We start from the raw sequence: 13,621 nt of genomic DNA on the forward strand, positions 1-13,621 counted from the left end.
GCCTGAAGCACAGGTAAAACTAATTTCTAGCACTTGTTTATACCCTGATGCTGCTTTAAAAAAAAAAAGAGAAAGTTTCCCCATGTTAAGTGTGCTGCTTCCTTGGGTGGAGGAGCTGGTGGTGGGACAAGGAATGGGGGACATGGCGCAGGAGGCATACACAAACTCAAGACATCCGCTTCCTTCGGTCTTTAATAAAACACTTAACAACACTTAGAGCAGGTTCAAATTCACTCAACAGATGGACATTTCTCATGCATTGACTGTGCTGGGTAAGACTAGTTGGTAAAAGGCTGGGGTTTTAATCCCTTAACACAACTTGCAGCCGTGGATACACAAGGGAAGTGCACGGGGAGCTGCTGCCAGCCAGGCTCTTGCCCCCAAACCCTTCTACGCCGAGCAGAAAGTGCAGCGCTAAACTCTAATCAGACAGAACTTCAATCGCTTCAGAGACTAACAAAGACCACGGCCTTAACCGAAGACACCGGTTCAGCGTTTCCTCTCGAATGCAATTTGTGTCTGCGGCAGCCTTTCCGGCCTGGGGGACTGACCCCCCCCCACCAGCCTCGAAAGCAGCAGGCTCCAGCTCGAGGCTGGGCGCCCGTTTCCTGCCAGCCTGCGTCCCAGCGGCAGGGACAACGTGGGCAAGAGGACGCGGCACCAGCAGACGGGCTTCCGGGAGGCAGCCAGAACTGAATAAAAGCCAAAAATCTCCCATCGCCAGCGCCAGGTAAGGTTGTTGCAGGGCAGCACAGGGTTTTGGGGTCTAAATCTCACTTAGGGAGTTTTTTTTTTTTTTTCTATGTAAGACTGCTCAGTAGAGTAAACAAACCATGTAATTCCTCTGTGAGAGCTCTGCCGTGGAGTAGTGCAGCAAAACCCAAGCTGAACAGAGCCCGCTATTACGAGTTACTAAGAGGAAGCTTTTAAAGCCAGAGGAGATGCCTGTTCTCCCCTGCAAAAGGTACCTAAAGTGACACAACTTAGAGTTGTAACAGCAAAGCCACCTACCCCAGACACCGAACGAGCTGTCTGTGATCGAAAGAAGGCAGAGACCATGCTCAGCCCCGGCAGCGTCGCCAACCTGCTCCGCTGTCCTGAGAGCACGTTCCTGCCATCGAGGTGGGTCGCGCAGGGCACTGGGAAAGCCGCGAGGTGGGCTCACCTCCAGCAGAGAAGGGAGCGAGCCCCGCATTCGTCCGTGCGGCAGTGCTTTCGTGAGTGTCTGTGGACGCGAGGGAGCGCAGGGCCCTTCTCCCCGACTCCGGGCTGTCGTTCCACGCTGCAAAAAGGATCTCCGCTTCGTCAAAGTCAACAAGTACCAGAGACGGGCGAGGATCGGAAGTCCACGCGCAATGCCACAGGTGAGGGTTCGCAGCCGGGGACTCTGCTCTCATTCCTTGGCCCTGACGTAGTTGAGGGAGAGTAAGACCATGCTGTTTGCCAAGAGAGAGGCCTCGGAAGCTGAAAAGACAAAAGCTGAGTCAGAGCAGCATCGGGAGGGAGGCAGAGCGCAGCAGAGGCTGCCAACAGCAGGATATAAACCAGGCAGCTTCAAGCACACTCATCTTGAGCTGCATCAGAAGCTGTGGGGCTCCTCGGTGCCCCAACCCCCCCCAAAGGAGCCAGCCTCGCTCTCGTGGGGGCTCTTCGCTCCACTCAGGGGGACCCGATTTCCCTCTCGCTCCTGTTTTGCTTCCCCTAGTCCTACTGCGGTGCTCAAGTCTGCCACCGCGAGGTCTCACGCGACAGCAACAGCCAGGTGAGCAGCACAAGCCGGCCGGCCCCGGCTGGCGTCCACCCCGCGTAAACCCGGACCCGCTCCCAGGTACGCGTCCCTCTGCGGGAGACGGGGCGCTCGGAGCTGCTGCGGTGCAGCAGATCTCCCCGGCGTTGCCCAGACCAGCGCCACCAGCCAGGCGCTGCCTACCCCAGCTCGGCCTCTGTTACCTTGCAGCTTGCAGGACAGCCCCAGCCACTGCTCCAGCCACGCTCTGCACTCGGACGCGCTGAGGTGAGTGGAGTTCAGGCCACGGAGGTAACAAGCCTACGGACCGCGGCAGAGAATTAGTACAGACGCGTTTAGGTACGGCTGCTCTGGGTCACGCGGGACTCCCTAACGTCAAGGGTTACACGCTGCGATCCTTCCTCATCGCCTCTTATAAAATAGGACGGATCAAACTGTTCCAAGCTGTGCCGTGAAGTAACCCTAGCACAAAGCCCTCCCCACAGGCAGGCCGGAGGTGGATGGTGCTGCCATTTGCCCCAAGCTCCCCCAAATCCGAGCGCTGCTTCACGCTCCCTGCGTGCTGAGCACCAAATCTTTTTGCAGAGAAACTTGAGGGAGATATTGCCAAGCCTCCTTGTTGCTATTTCTTTCGTGCTCTGTCTCCCTGCTGGGAGACTTACTGGTGAGACAGCTGGCTGCAGCTGAACAGGAGTATTTATTGGCCTGGTTCTGCCTCAGACACGAGGATTTTGTAAAAGGCCACAGCACAAAGTGCTTTCACGCACAGCATTCACACTGCAGGCTTCAGCAGGGCACGTGGGAGATCTCCCCTCACTAGGAAGGCTGGGGCATTCACAGGGATTTATAGCAGGTCCTTGTCCCTCCGCCTCTCTACAGAAAGGTTTGGTTGGAGGTGCCAGGCTCAGATAACGCCCCCACGGAGGAGGGAACCCCGCACTTTGCCTCGCGGCGGGTCTGGAGGAACACGACCTTCCCCGACGCAGCAGGGCAGCTTCCGCCAGAGAGAAGCGAGCTGTCGCTCGCAGCTCTGCGAACCACGGGAGGGCCAGCACAACACAACCCTGCAGAGTCGTGCAACTTGCTACAGCACCTGGCGCAAAGCAAGAGAGGCGTCACCCTCACCGCTTTCATCTCCTCCTCGGAGAGCTCGCTCAGCCCCAGCCGCAGCATGGCACGGTCCAGGTGCCGGATCTCCAAGACGTGGCTCCGCAGGCGGTATCTCAGGAGCAAGGCCGGCAAGTGAGGGGTCAGGAACAGGACATGGCTTAGGGCTTTCTGAGGCAGAGAAGGAAAACAAGGACAAGGGCACGGTCTCAGGTGAGCCCACGCAACACTGCAAAAGTGGGATCGGGGTGTCCGACCCACTCAGGCACAAATTTAAATCATACAAAGCATCTGCTGTTCCACCTTTGTCCTGCCCATATTGCAACCCTGAGCTGCCCCCGACAGTTCTCACTACGCCCAAAACAGCAGCGTGGCCGGTGAGCGGAGCAGAGAGCAGGTGCCTACGGAAACAAGCTCTACTCTGAACCGAGCCGCTGGAAACGGGTGCCTGCGGCACGTTCAGGTTTGTGGGCAGGCTCAGACGTGGCCGATGGTCCGACCAAGCCAGCGCACCAGGGAGCTACAGAAGGGACGCTCAAACGGTCTCATTCTGCGGCCGTTTCAGGGCACAATGCGCTGCCTCTGCCCTCGGCACAGCCGACGGACGGGCACCCGCATGTTCTCCGATCCGCTGGGAAGAGGAAAGCGGCACTCACCACGTGGGACACACGGAGCTTGTTCAGGCCCAAGGGAGACCCCGAAAACAAGCCTCTCACAGCATAGAGTTCAGCCACGCGTGGTTGGGAACCTCGCTGCACCTGAAAGTGCCAAAACGTCACTGACGATCGGAGCCCTCCATCCGTCCCAAGGGTGCTAGTCACCACTAAATCCAAGCTAGGCAGGACTAACGCCGGAACTGGGAATTATCAGCCTAATTCAAGCAGCGTCAGGCTCAGCACAGGCTGCGCGATGTCTGCGGAGCTGGACGGATGCGCCAGGCAGCCAGCAGCACGCAAGCTAGCTCAGGTAGCCCTGCAGACACGGCAGATTGAGCCTATCCATCGCAACACCCAGCACGCAGCCGGGTCCTGTCTCCACAGGGCGCCGCAGCCACAGCGCTACCGTGCGCGTCGAGCGAGACAGGCTGACACGGCGGCGGCATTTACCTGGGTGCAGAGCTCCTGCAGCTGTTCTTGCAGCCGCGGCTCAGGCAGGGACCGTGCTGCCAGAGCTAAGCTCTTTACCACGTCCGAATACGCTTCTCTCCGGATAGCGTGGTAAGCGTCCAGGAACTCAATCTGTTGCTGTGGAGTCCAGAAGTAGCGGATCAGGAATTGTCTTGGGAAGAAATACCTTGGAGAGAAGAGGTGATATGAGTTGAGAGGGGAGCCTCGCACGCGAGGAGACACAGACAAGCTGGGGCGATCGGATTTTGTTTTGTAGAGGAAAAGAGGGATGAGCAATGCCCTGCTCTGGGGCAGCTCGTCTCTCTCCAGCCTGAGTTCACACATATTTGCTCCCCAGCCGGAGCACACGGCGAGCTCGTGCCCTCCAGGGAAGGCACGCTCGAGACAATCGGATGGCAGCCATTCCCAGCCGGACATTCCCAGCTGTGGCTGACGGTCACGGAGAGGCTTGAAACAACGCAGGAATCTCTGCCCTCCGCTGTTTACATAGCGGGGCTCTCCCCAGCTCACAGCTCGTAAAACCCAGAGAGCAGAATTTCGAAACCCAGGGACAGCCCCACTGGCTCAGGCAGCAGGACAGGTGGCAGGGAGGGAGAGGAACGTTTGAAGCACTAGGGAGGCAGCCGGGAAGGAATCACGCAAGGAGGCCACTTCTCTGGCCAAGCGCACGCAGCGCTGTTTACCGCAGACGCCCGCTCTACGGTCCCAGCAACATGCCAGGTTTCAATTTCTCTAGGTTAGAAAGAAAGGCAGAGATCTGGACAGGTTCCTGCCACGCAGCAGAAAATCCTGCTGCGAAAGTGAAACGACAAAGCGTCAGCTGCGAAAGGAGAAAAGGAAGGAGCCCAAAAATCAGCGCCACAGCCAAACCCCTGCACTTACCGCTGAGCGACCGCCGGTCGTTATCCCAGGAAAGCCCTGGAAGGGGAAAGTCAGCGTTTTAAAGGTTCTAGAAAGCTCATACTCACATCAGGACTATGACCAAGAAGTTGGCAAAAGGCGGAATGGCGATAACCCCGATAGGAATGGCCTTGATCAGGTCCCTGCGAAACTGTCTCAGAAATTAAAACAGACAATTAGGGTTCGATACCAAGTTAACGAAACCCACTGAAAATTAACAGCTCAAGACGGCTTCCAACCCCAGTGGCAACTTCCAAACCCTGCCCTTAGCCAGAAATGCCCCTTTACTTAGACCATAACCCAGAGAAAGTCTGCCCCGCTCCGACCCCCGGCTGAAGCCAGCTGGCTGCACGCAAAAACAGAGCTTTTTTTTTTTGCCGAAAGCAAACCTCCCCGGGCAGCAGGAGCAAGGCAGAGCCCGGCGCTACCGCCGGAGCCAGGCAGCACACGACGGAAACGCGTCCTCGCTACGAGAGTCCAGCCCGCGCGCCGCAACGCACCTGTCTCAGCCTCTCCATCTCCCTGTAGGGAAGCTGATGAAAATTCAGTCTCTGACGGGACATTTTTAACTTGATCTTTCTTATTTCTTTTACTTCCAGAAACAGCGCTTGAACTCCTGCGCAAACAGAGATGACGTTCAGGCTGCTGCATCGCAGGCAAACGGTCAGGAGCATCGCTGACAAGGTGATTTTTTAGCCTTTGAGGCGCTCAGAGGAGAACAAACAGCGCACTCTGCTCTGTTAGTTCTCCCGCAAGGAGCGAAAACTTCTCCGTTTTCTTCCCCCTCTCTCAGACCCACCTTTTGTGAAAGTCGCGTACAACACATAGAAGCGGGGAAACGTCCTTTCCAGAAACCTCTCGTACCTCCCGTTGATGCGCTTAACTTTTGACACAAAGGCAGTGAGAAAGGCCCGGGAGTTCGCTTTGGCAGAGAAGCAGCACACCGAGTGCCTGCAACAAAAAACACCCATCAGCAAAGGTTTTTTTGTTATTCTGCAGGATCGGGCTCTGAGAAGGAAAGCAGGGGTTGGCTGGGAGACGGCGCCGGAGGCTCCAGGAGGCTGCGGCCGCTTTTGTTGGATCCCCAAAAGCCCCCGTCCCCAAACCGAGGACGGAGCTGCCGGGAACCTGCCCTCGGGCGCGCCGGGAGCCGCAGCCGAGCCCAGGCAGCCGTTCGGCCCTGCGCGGACGACGCTGCTCCCGCCAGGACTGCGCCTGGCCCTGGCCCTGTACCTCTGTGCCCCAAGCCATGGCCTGAGCTTGGGGGGCTCGGGGGGGCTGTGCCTGGCACTGGGGAGTGGTCAGGGGGATTCAGGATGGCATGGGAGGGCTGGGGGGGCTACAGCCAGCAGCGGGGAGGAGTTGGGGGCCATGGCTGGTCCTGGGGTGGGGGGGTCAGGCTGGAGCTGGAGTGTAGGGGGGTCCATGGCCAGTAAATAAGGGGGGATTGGGCTCAGCCTGGGAGGTTGGGGGGGCCAGGGCCAGTTGGGGTGGTGGGCTCTGGGGGGCCACGGCCAATAACTGGGGGGGGGAGGTTGGGAGGATCAGGCCGGCACTGGGGGGTCGGGGGGACCGCGATCGGTTGGAGAGAGGGGACTGGGGGGGTCATGGAGGGATTGGGGGTTCCATGGCCGGTAACGGGGGGCTTCGGGGGGCGATGTTTGGCCTGGGGGGGGGAGAACCAGGCTGTCGCTGATAAGGCGTTGGGGGGGGGGGGGGACGAGTGTCGCCAGGGCCGGTAACGGGGGGAAGATGGCTGACACCGAGGTGGGGATCGGGCCCCGCCGCCGCCCCGCTCACCTCGGCGGCGCCCCCCGGGCGGAGCGCGGCTCCAGCAGCCCCCGGGCGCGGCGCAGGGCGGCGGCGGGACCGGCGGGGCCCGGCCCGGGGCCGCGACGCCAAAGCGCCCAGCAACAACCCGCCCGGGACAGCGCCATCTTGGCGGGGCACCCCGGGGGGGGGGGCGCGAAGCGGGGCGCGCTGATTGGCTGAAGAGGGCGGGGCGCGGGGAGGGCACGTGACCGCGGGCGGAAGTGGCTTGGCGCGGTCACGTGACCGCGGGCGGAAGTGGCGTCTCAAATAGGGTCCGGCCATGGCGGGGGGCGGTTGAGGGTTCTCGTTAAGGCGCCCCCCCCCCCACCACCACCACAAATTACGGGCCCTCCCCTTACGGGTTCCCATTAAGGGGCCCCCTATTAAGGATACCCCTTTAAGGGCCGCCATTAAGGCCCCCCTGCTAGGGGCCCTCCTGCTAAGGGCCCCCATTAAGGCCCCCTGTTAACGGCCTCCTCATTAGGGCCCCCCCATTACAGGCCCTCCCGTTAAAGGCCCCCATTAAGGCCCCCTGTTAAGGGCCTCCCCATTACGGGCCCTCCCCTTACGGGTTCCTATTAAGGGGCCCCCTATTAAGGATACCGCTTTAAGGGCCCCCATTAAGGCCCCCCTGTTAGGGGCCCTCCTGCTAAGGGGCCCCCATTAAGGCCCCCTGTTAATGGCCTCCCCATTACGGGCCTCCCCATTAAGGCCCCCCCCCATTAAGGCCCCTTGTTAAGGGCCTCCCCGTTAAAGGCCACCATTAAGGCCCCCTGTTAACGGCCTCCCCATTACGGGCCTCCCCGTTAAGGCCCCCCCCCCATTAGGGCCCCCTGTTAAGGGCCTCCCCGTTAAAGGCCCCCGTTAAGGCCCCCTGTTAACAGCCTCCCCATTACGCCCCCCCCCCCCCCCCCCGTTAAGGGCCTGCTTAGTTGGGCCCCCCCCCAACTAAGGCCCTCTGTTAAGAACCTCCTCCTTAAGTGCCCCAAGTTTTCAGCAGCGTTTTTTTAATTTAAGTATTAGCGTGTTTTACACCTTCAGCCAGCCGGGGCTGGGGAATGTCATTTTTCGCTTGACTAAGCAGAGGGCAATCAGGTCCCCGAGAGGCTGGTTGGCCTCGGAGCTGGGCGTAACCCTGGGGTTGGTTCCCGGCTGTTTGAGCCGTGCCGCGGCGCCGGCAGGGAGGCTGGAACTCGCCCCGGCTTTTCCCCCGCTGCCCTTTCCCCAGCGGCGGGTGGGAGAGCGCCGCGTCCCCGGCGTGGGCCAGCGTCGCAGTGGAGGGGCTGTGGGTCACCTCGACCCTCCCCTGCCCCAGGCCACGTCCGCAGGCGTTGGTCTAACCCGTTCCTGCTCCTTGCGCGACGGAAACTCAGCTGACTCGAGTGCTTCGCGGTCCCTGCTTCGGCAAGGTTTCCCTTGGTGCAAGGTTGGTTCAAGTCCATGGGAAATGTCCCCTCCTCCAGGGGCTTTCCCCTTTACCAAGCCTTTTTTCCCTGTTTGATACCTCTTCTTGAGGCCCAGCACACTCCCTCTTCTGAGGAGCTCCTGCCAGCCTCTCGGTCCCCATCCTGGGCGTATTTTTGATCATTCAACCCCGCCTTTGTCCCTCCTGAGTTGCAGCCTGTTTTCCAGCCGTCCCTCCCTTTGTCGAGGCCCGGAGTGGGAGCAGCCCTCCCCATCCAGGTCCACGAGGCACGTTCCCTGCTCCTTCAACCCAGGCATGAAACCACCATGTGGGACCAGGCACCAGAGCCACACGTGACCCCTCCAGCCGTCCTTCCCTTTGGCAGTGAGGTGCCAATAATCTGGGAAGTGGGTGGCCAAACCAGTCTTGCAGCTGTTCCCACGTAGTTTCGTATAGGTCCTGTTTGCTCCCTTGGTTGTGAGACCGTCACAAGAAACAGGGTCAAGAGCCTTAAAGACGATCTGTTGCCTCTACCCTATCTCTAAGCTTTTCTATCTCTTTTTGTTCTCCCAGACGTTGCTAAAGCTAAGCACTACGTTTTCCCATTTGCAGCTTTTCCGGCCTCTCCTGTGAACTCTGTGGGTTCTCAAAGATGCTTTTCCAAGGAGGATCCCATCTTCTCCACAGAGAAAGCCACCAAAACCACCATGAGCCACTTCAACAGCTAAGGGAGGCAGGAGCAGCGTGAAGGCAGTCACGCACGCATGTGTCTTTGCCCTGCTGGGTGGTAGGTAAGTCTGTTACCCTTGGACATACGGTTTTGTGTGTGTTGCGCATTCAGCTGTTGCTTATCAGAAAAAGGCACCGGGGGCCTTTTGTAGGTTTGAGAGAAACGCTGGGGTTATCATTGTGCTTTCATGGGTTTCAGACCAGCAGGAATCGGTGATAATATATTGTATTGATCCAGCCAAGGGAAGGGATAATGTCTTATCACTGCTGCACGTACCACTGGTCGGTAAATGCACAATAGTGCCAGTTTGGGCTCTAATCTGTCAAATAGCCCCAGTGGAGCAGAGTCCAGGCTGCCTTGCGAACTAATCACCGGAGCGCTCCTGATGCTCAACCGAATGGCTTTTTAATTGCGGTCCGAGATTGATAATGTGCCCCAGCGAGTGTGTAACCCACCTTTCCCCAAGCCCGGCGCTGCCACTCACGACATGGAAAAGGCTCCGCATCAAAGCGTGCGGCCATCCTATTAATTACCGCCTTGACAGTTTTACAGTTACGATAAGGCAGAAATAGATGCAATTGCGTTCGGAAGACTTTGAATTGTCTCCTGAGCTTGTCCGGGGGAACTCTGCCCAGCGCCGGCCGGACTAGGGCTCGTGCCTGTAGTGCCCATGTGCCGCAGGCGGAGGAGAGAGGGAGGGGAGTCGATGGGACGGGTGGGGACGCCTCTTATATAGAGGAAGGAACGCTGCCCGAGCTATCTTCTCCCAGAAACTGCGGAGCAAGAAGCAGCCACCCTCCGGTGCAATGCCCAAGAAATACACTCTAAAGCAGAGCTCGCCGACCTGTGAGTTGGGTGAGTATCGCAAAGCCCTAGCGCTAGGAAAGCCGCTCCTGGAAAGCCCCTTTCTGCTCTCCACGCCAAGCTCAGAAAACATATGGGACGTATTTCCAGATGACAGTTGTTTCATTTCCTCCCTCTGCTTGCATTGCCTTGCAGGGATGTTCTTGCTGTAGCCAGGTTCGGGATCTGCTGGCTGATGCTTTGCTCAGTCTCATCCTGCAGTATTTTGGGAACAAGATAAATTTTCCAGCCTCTGCCCAAAGCTATTGGCAGCTCCCTCTGAGGGACATATAATCCCAGACCACCTCCTGCACGATTTCCTGCACCCACCTGCTAAATGGGGGCTGCTTTCCGAGTGAGGAAGCTGGCTGAGGATGCCACGCGCACCTTCCCAGCTGCTCTCGCACACGTTCTGGTGGGAGAGGGTTAGGGCTGCGGCCACGCAGGGACTGCTGTGCTTTTTGTTTTCCTTTTCTACTCTTAATGCCCGCACTGAACAGGGCTGTTGGCCCTTTCTCTACGGAGGTAAGGTAAAGCAAACAACTGCCAAGTCTCCCCTTTCCCAGATTTCTCCTCCTCTTATCTTTCCTGGATTCAGTGGTTTGGGGAATGCCCCGTGTGTGATTGCTTTGCTCTCTTGTTTAAGCCAAAAGGAATGCGCATTGCAAAACCGGCATGTTTGGGAAAAGCGAGAAATGAATTCTCGCAGCCAGAAGCGCTCCCCTCCTTTCTCGTGCTCCAAACGCAGGCGGGTTTGCTCTGTGAACAGCCGCAAAGGGCTGATTTTCAAAAGGCGGCTTCTCTAGCGTGGGTCAGCGTTTTCACGCTTCCCTGTCTATTCGTGAGCCAGACCCCTGCATCTCTCGCTCTCCCCTTGTGTCTGTGATCAGGCTGCGGTTATAAGAGAGCTTTCTTGGCGATTTACTGAAAAATGAGAAAGGTTGGAAAATGGGATAAGGACCTAGATGTACCTTTCAAAATGATACTGTGGCACACCTACCACACGCTAGTTCTAGGGCTGGCAGGTTTCTCATCTGCCTTACAGGTGAAATCTTTTGCCTTAGTTCTCAGAAAGCGGTCACTTAAACATTGTATCTTAAATTTTCAAGGGAATCTCCAGCGTAACAGGAAATCTGTGAAAGAGCAGCATTTCCCTCCAGAAAAAAACAGACTTAAAGAAAACCAAACCAACCCCAAATCAGCAGGGCCCAGCGTGAGCTATGTATTTAACGGAGGAAACGTTGCATCCGCTCCGTAGAGCTAACTCACTCGAAAGCCGAGAGACGAAAAGTGGCATTTGTATCATGTAGGAGATTTTTCTATCGCGGTTTCCGACACCTGGGGCAATGACTCCCCGCTTGTCTAGCTCACGTTCCGCTCTCCTAAAAACCCGTTTAGAAACGAAGGAATGAAAGTTTGAGCGCTCGAAGGTGCTAGGAGGTGTGCGCGTCTGCAAACCGGCACGTTCCCGGTTTGACTAGCCGATTCGAGCCCCGAGAGACGGGTTTATGCAGGCCCGGAGTCGAGGACCCTGCAGCGAACGTTAGCTACGAGATGATCCCGGGACGCTGCTCCTCGAAATACCCCGCGGCGGGTGCGGGGCGAAGCGCCCCGACGTCCCGCAGGGTTTCCGGGAGGAGGTGGGAGCCCCGTGCGACGCGTCCCCCGCGCGGGTGGGGGAACCGCGTGGAAAGGGCGTCGATGTCCCCACGGCCAAGCTGCGCTCCGGGTCCGGGTGGCCCCGCGGCTGGGCAGCACTGAGGGGTCCTGGTGTCCCCCCCGGTGGGGCTTGTGCTGGGGGGGGGCAGTGTCCCCCCCGGTGGGGCTTGTGCTGGGGGGGGGGCAGTGTCCCCCCCGGTGGGGCTTGTGCTGGGGGGGGCAGTGTCCCCCCGGTGGGGCTTGTGCTGGGGGTGGGCAGTGTCCCCCCCGGTGGGGCTTGTGCCGGGGGGGGGCCGTGTCCCCCCGGTGGGGCTTGTGCTGGGGGGGGGGGCAGTGTCCCCCCAGTGGGGCTTGTGCTGGGGGGGGGCAGTGTCCCCCCGGTGGGGCTTGTGCTGGGGGGGAGCCGGTGTCCCCCCGGTGGGGCTTGTGCTGGGGGGGGGCGGTGTCCCCCCCGGTGGGGCTTGTGCTGGGGGGGGGCCGGTGTCCCCCCGGTGGGGCTTGTGCTGGGGGGGGGCGGTGTCCCTCCCGGTGGGGCTTGTGCTGGGGGGGAGCCGGTGTCCCCCCGGTGGGGCTTGTGCTGGGGGGGGGCGGTGTCCCTCCCGGTGGGGCTTGTGCTGGGGGGGAGCCGGTGTCCCCCCCGGCCGAGCCGCACCAGGGGGCCCGGTGTCCTCCGGTCGCGACGAGCCTCCTGCCGGGGCCGGGCGCCGCGGCGACACAGGGCGGGAGGAGCCGAGCGGGGCCCGAGCGGGGCCCGAGCGGGGCCCGAGCGGAGCCGAGCGGGGCCGAGTGAAGCCGAGCGGGGCCCGAGCGGGGCCGAGTGAAGCCGAGCGGGGCCCGAGCGGGGCCGAGTGAAGCCGAGCGGGGCCGAGTGAAGCCGAGCGGGCCCGAGCGGGGCCGAGTGAAGCCGAGCGGGGCCCGAGCGGGGCCGAGTGAAGCCGAGCGGGGCCGGGCCGGCGGCAGTGCGGGCCGCAGCCGGGGCATGGGGCGGCGGCGGCGGCGGGGACGCCCGGGGGCGGCCGAGGCGGTGAGCGCCGGGGGCGGCCGGGAGCCCGCGGTGGTGGTGGTGGGGAGGAGGTGGAGGGGGTCGGGTCCCCCCTCCCCGCACACACACACACACACACTCCGGTGAGGGCCGAGGGGGACGTTTACCCCCCCGCCCCACCACGGTCCGGTGAGCGCTGGGGGGGTCCCACCGCGCAGGTGACTGTCGGGGGGGGCCGGGTCCCCCCCCCACTCCGGGGAGTGCTGGGGGCAGGTGGATCCCCACTCCGGGGAGTGCTGGAGGTGGTGGATCCCCCCCCACACTCTGCTGAGTGCTGGGGGCAGGTGGATCTCCACTCCGGTGAGTGCTGAGGGTGGTGAGCCCCCACTCCGGTGAGTGCTATGGGTGGTGAGCCTCCACTCCGGTGAGTGCTGAGGTGGCGGATCCCCGCTCCGGTGAGCGCTGGGGCAGTGGATCCCCACTCCGGTGAGTGTTATGGGTGGTGAGCCTCCACTCCAGTGAGTGCTGGGGCAGCGGATCCCCACTCTGGTGAGTGCTGGGGCGGGCAGATCCCCACTCTGGTGAGTGCTGGGGCAGTGGATCCCAGCTCCAGTGAGTGCTGAGGTGGCGGATCCCCGCTCCGGTGAGTGTTATGGGTGGTGAGCCTCCACTCCGGTGAGTGCTGGGGCAGTGGATCCCCGCTCCGGTGAGTGCTGAGGTGGCGGATCCCCGCTCCGGTGAGTGCTGAGGTGGCGGATCCCCGCTCCGGTGAGCGCTGGGGCAGTGGATCCCCGCTCCGGTGAGTGCTATGCGTGATGAGCCTCCACTCCAGTGAGTGCTGGGGCAGTGGATCCCCACTCCGGTGAGCGCTGGGGCAGGCGGATCCCCGCTCCGGTGAGTGCTCCCTAGCCGCAGAGGGGAGGATGTGTGTTTTGCCAGGAGGGTGGTCGCGTGGCCTCGACGCCCCCGGCGTGCAGGGCACCGGCCCCCCGCCCCGGCGCGGCTCCGCTCCCGTCGGGGACCCCCCCGGGGCCGGCGCGCGGTGACCTTGGGCGAGCCGGGGGCCGTCCTGCAGGGCCTCGCTCCGCTCAGCCGCTCGCCGGCGCTGGGACCTTGCCGGAGCCGAACCGCCGAGCGCTCAGCTCGGGTCCTGAGCTGCGTCGGGGCCCCGGGGAGCCACGCGCTCCTGCCTTTACGCCTCTGCTTTCCTCCCCCAGGGCTCGATCGGGTGTTAAATCCGCCGGTAAGACGACCTCCTTGCAGGCTCCGTTTTAAAGCAGGCGGGCAGGTCGGCGCTCGGGGCGGTCGC

At 61.0% G+C, this 13,621-nt stretch overlaps 2 protein-coding genes across 8 annotated transcripts in view; one reads left to right on the forward strand and one right to left on the reverse strand.

Annotated features, from left to right (window-relative positions):
• Nucleotides 1–174: 174 nt before the first annotated feature.
• LETMD1 (LETM1 domain containing 1) lies at nt 175–6,828 on the reverse strand. Its single transcript, XM_068921408.1, has 9 exons — nt 6,682–6,828; nt 5,681–5,832; nt 5,382–5,497; nt 4,950–5,032; nt 3,961–4,147; nt 3,511–3,612; nt 2,873–3,025; nt 1,951–2,047; nt 175–1,464 (listed from the first exon to the last, which is right to left on the reverse strand). Exons 1-9 carry the CDS (start codon nt 6,816–6,818, stop codon nt 1,394–1,396), a joined length of 1,098 nt encoding a protein of 365 aa, XP_068777509.1. The 5' UTR covers nt 6,819–6,828; the 3' UTR covers nt 175–1,393.
• Nucleotides 6,829–6,934: 106 nt separating this feature from the next.
• SLC11A2 (solute carrier family 11 member 2) overlaps nt 6,935–13,621 on the forward strand; it is a 28,302-nt gene continuing 21,615 nt past the window's right edge. For 2 of the 7 annotated variants that reach the window (XR_011136537.1, XM_009687871.2), the window contains exon 1: nt 9,599–9,683. Coding sequence is in view for 3 of the 7 variants with exons in the window: in XM_009687871.2 (XP_009686166.1) it covers nt 9,635–9,683 (49 nt within the window). In the remaining 4 variants the exon portion in view is untranslated. Of the gene's footprint in view, nt 8,120–8,570; nt 8,599–8,710; nt 8,890–9,598; nt 9,684–12,243; nt 12,355–13,621 lie in introns of those variants that run through there. The other 5 variants (XM_068921396.1, XM_068921397.1, XM_068921401.1 and 2 more) reach the window with 5 other exon arrangements.

The sequence above is a fragment of the Struthio camelus genome, chromosome 28 (assembly GCF_040807025.1).
Source record: "Struthio camelus isolate bStrCam1 chromosome 28, bStrCam1.hap1, whole genome shotgun sequence".
NCBI lineage: Eukaryota > Metazoa > Chordata > Aves > Struthioniformes > Struthionidae > Struthio > Struthio camelus.

Coding starts and splice junctions, on each gene's coding strand:
- LETMD1 (XM_068921408.1), bottom strand. CDS start 6,818: ATGGCGCTGTCCCGGGCGGGTTGTTGCTGGGCGCTTTGGCGTCGCGGC. Junction 5,833..6,681: donor GCCCGGGGGGCGCCGCCGAG/GTGAGCGGGGCG, acceptor TTTTTGTTGCAG/GCACTCGGTGTGCTGCTTCT. Junction 4,148..4,949: donor TTCTTGGTCATAGTCCTGAT/GTGAGTATGAGC, acceptor CTTCTCTCCAAG/GTATTTCTTCCCAAGACAAT.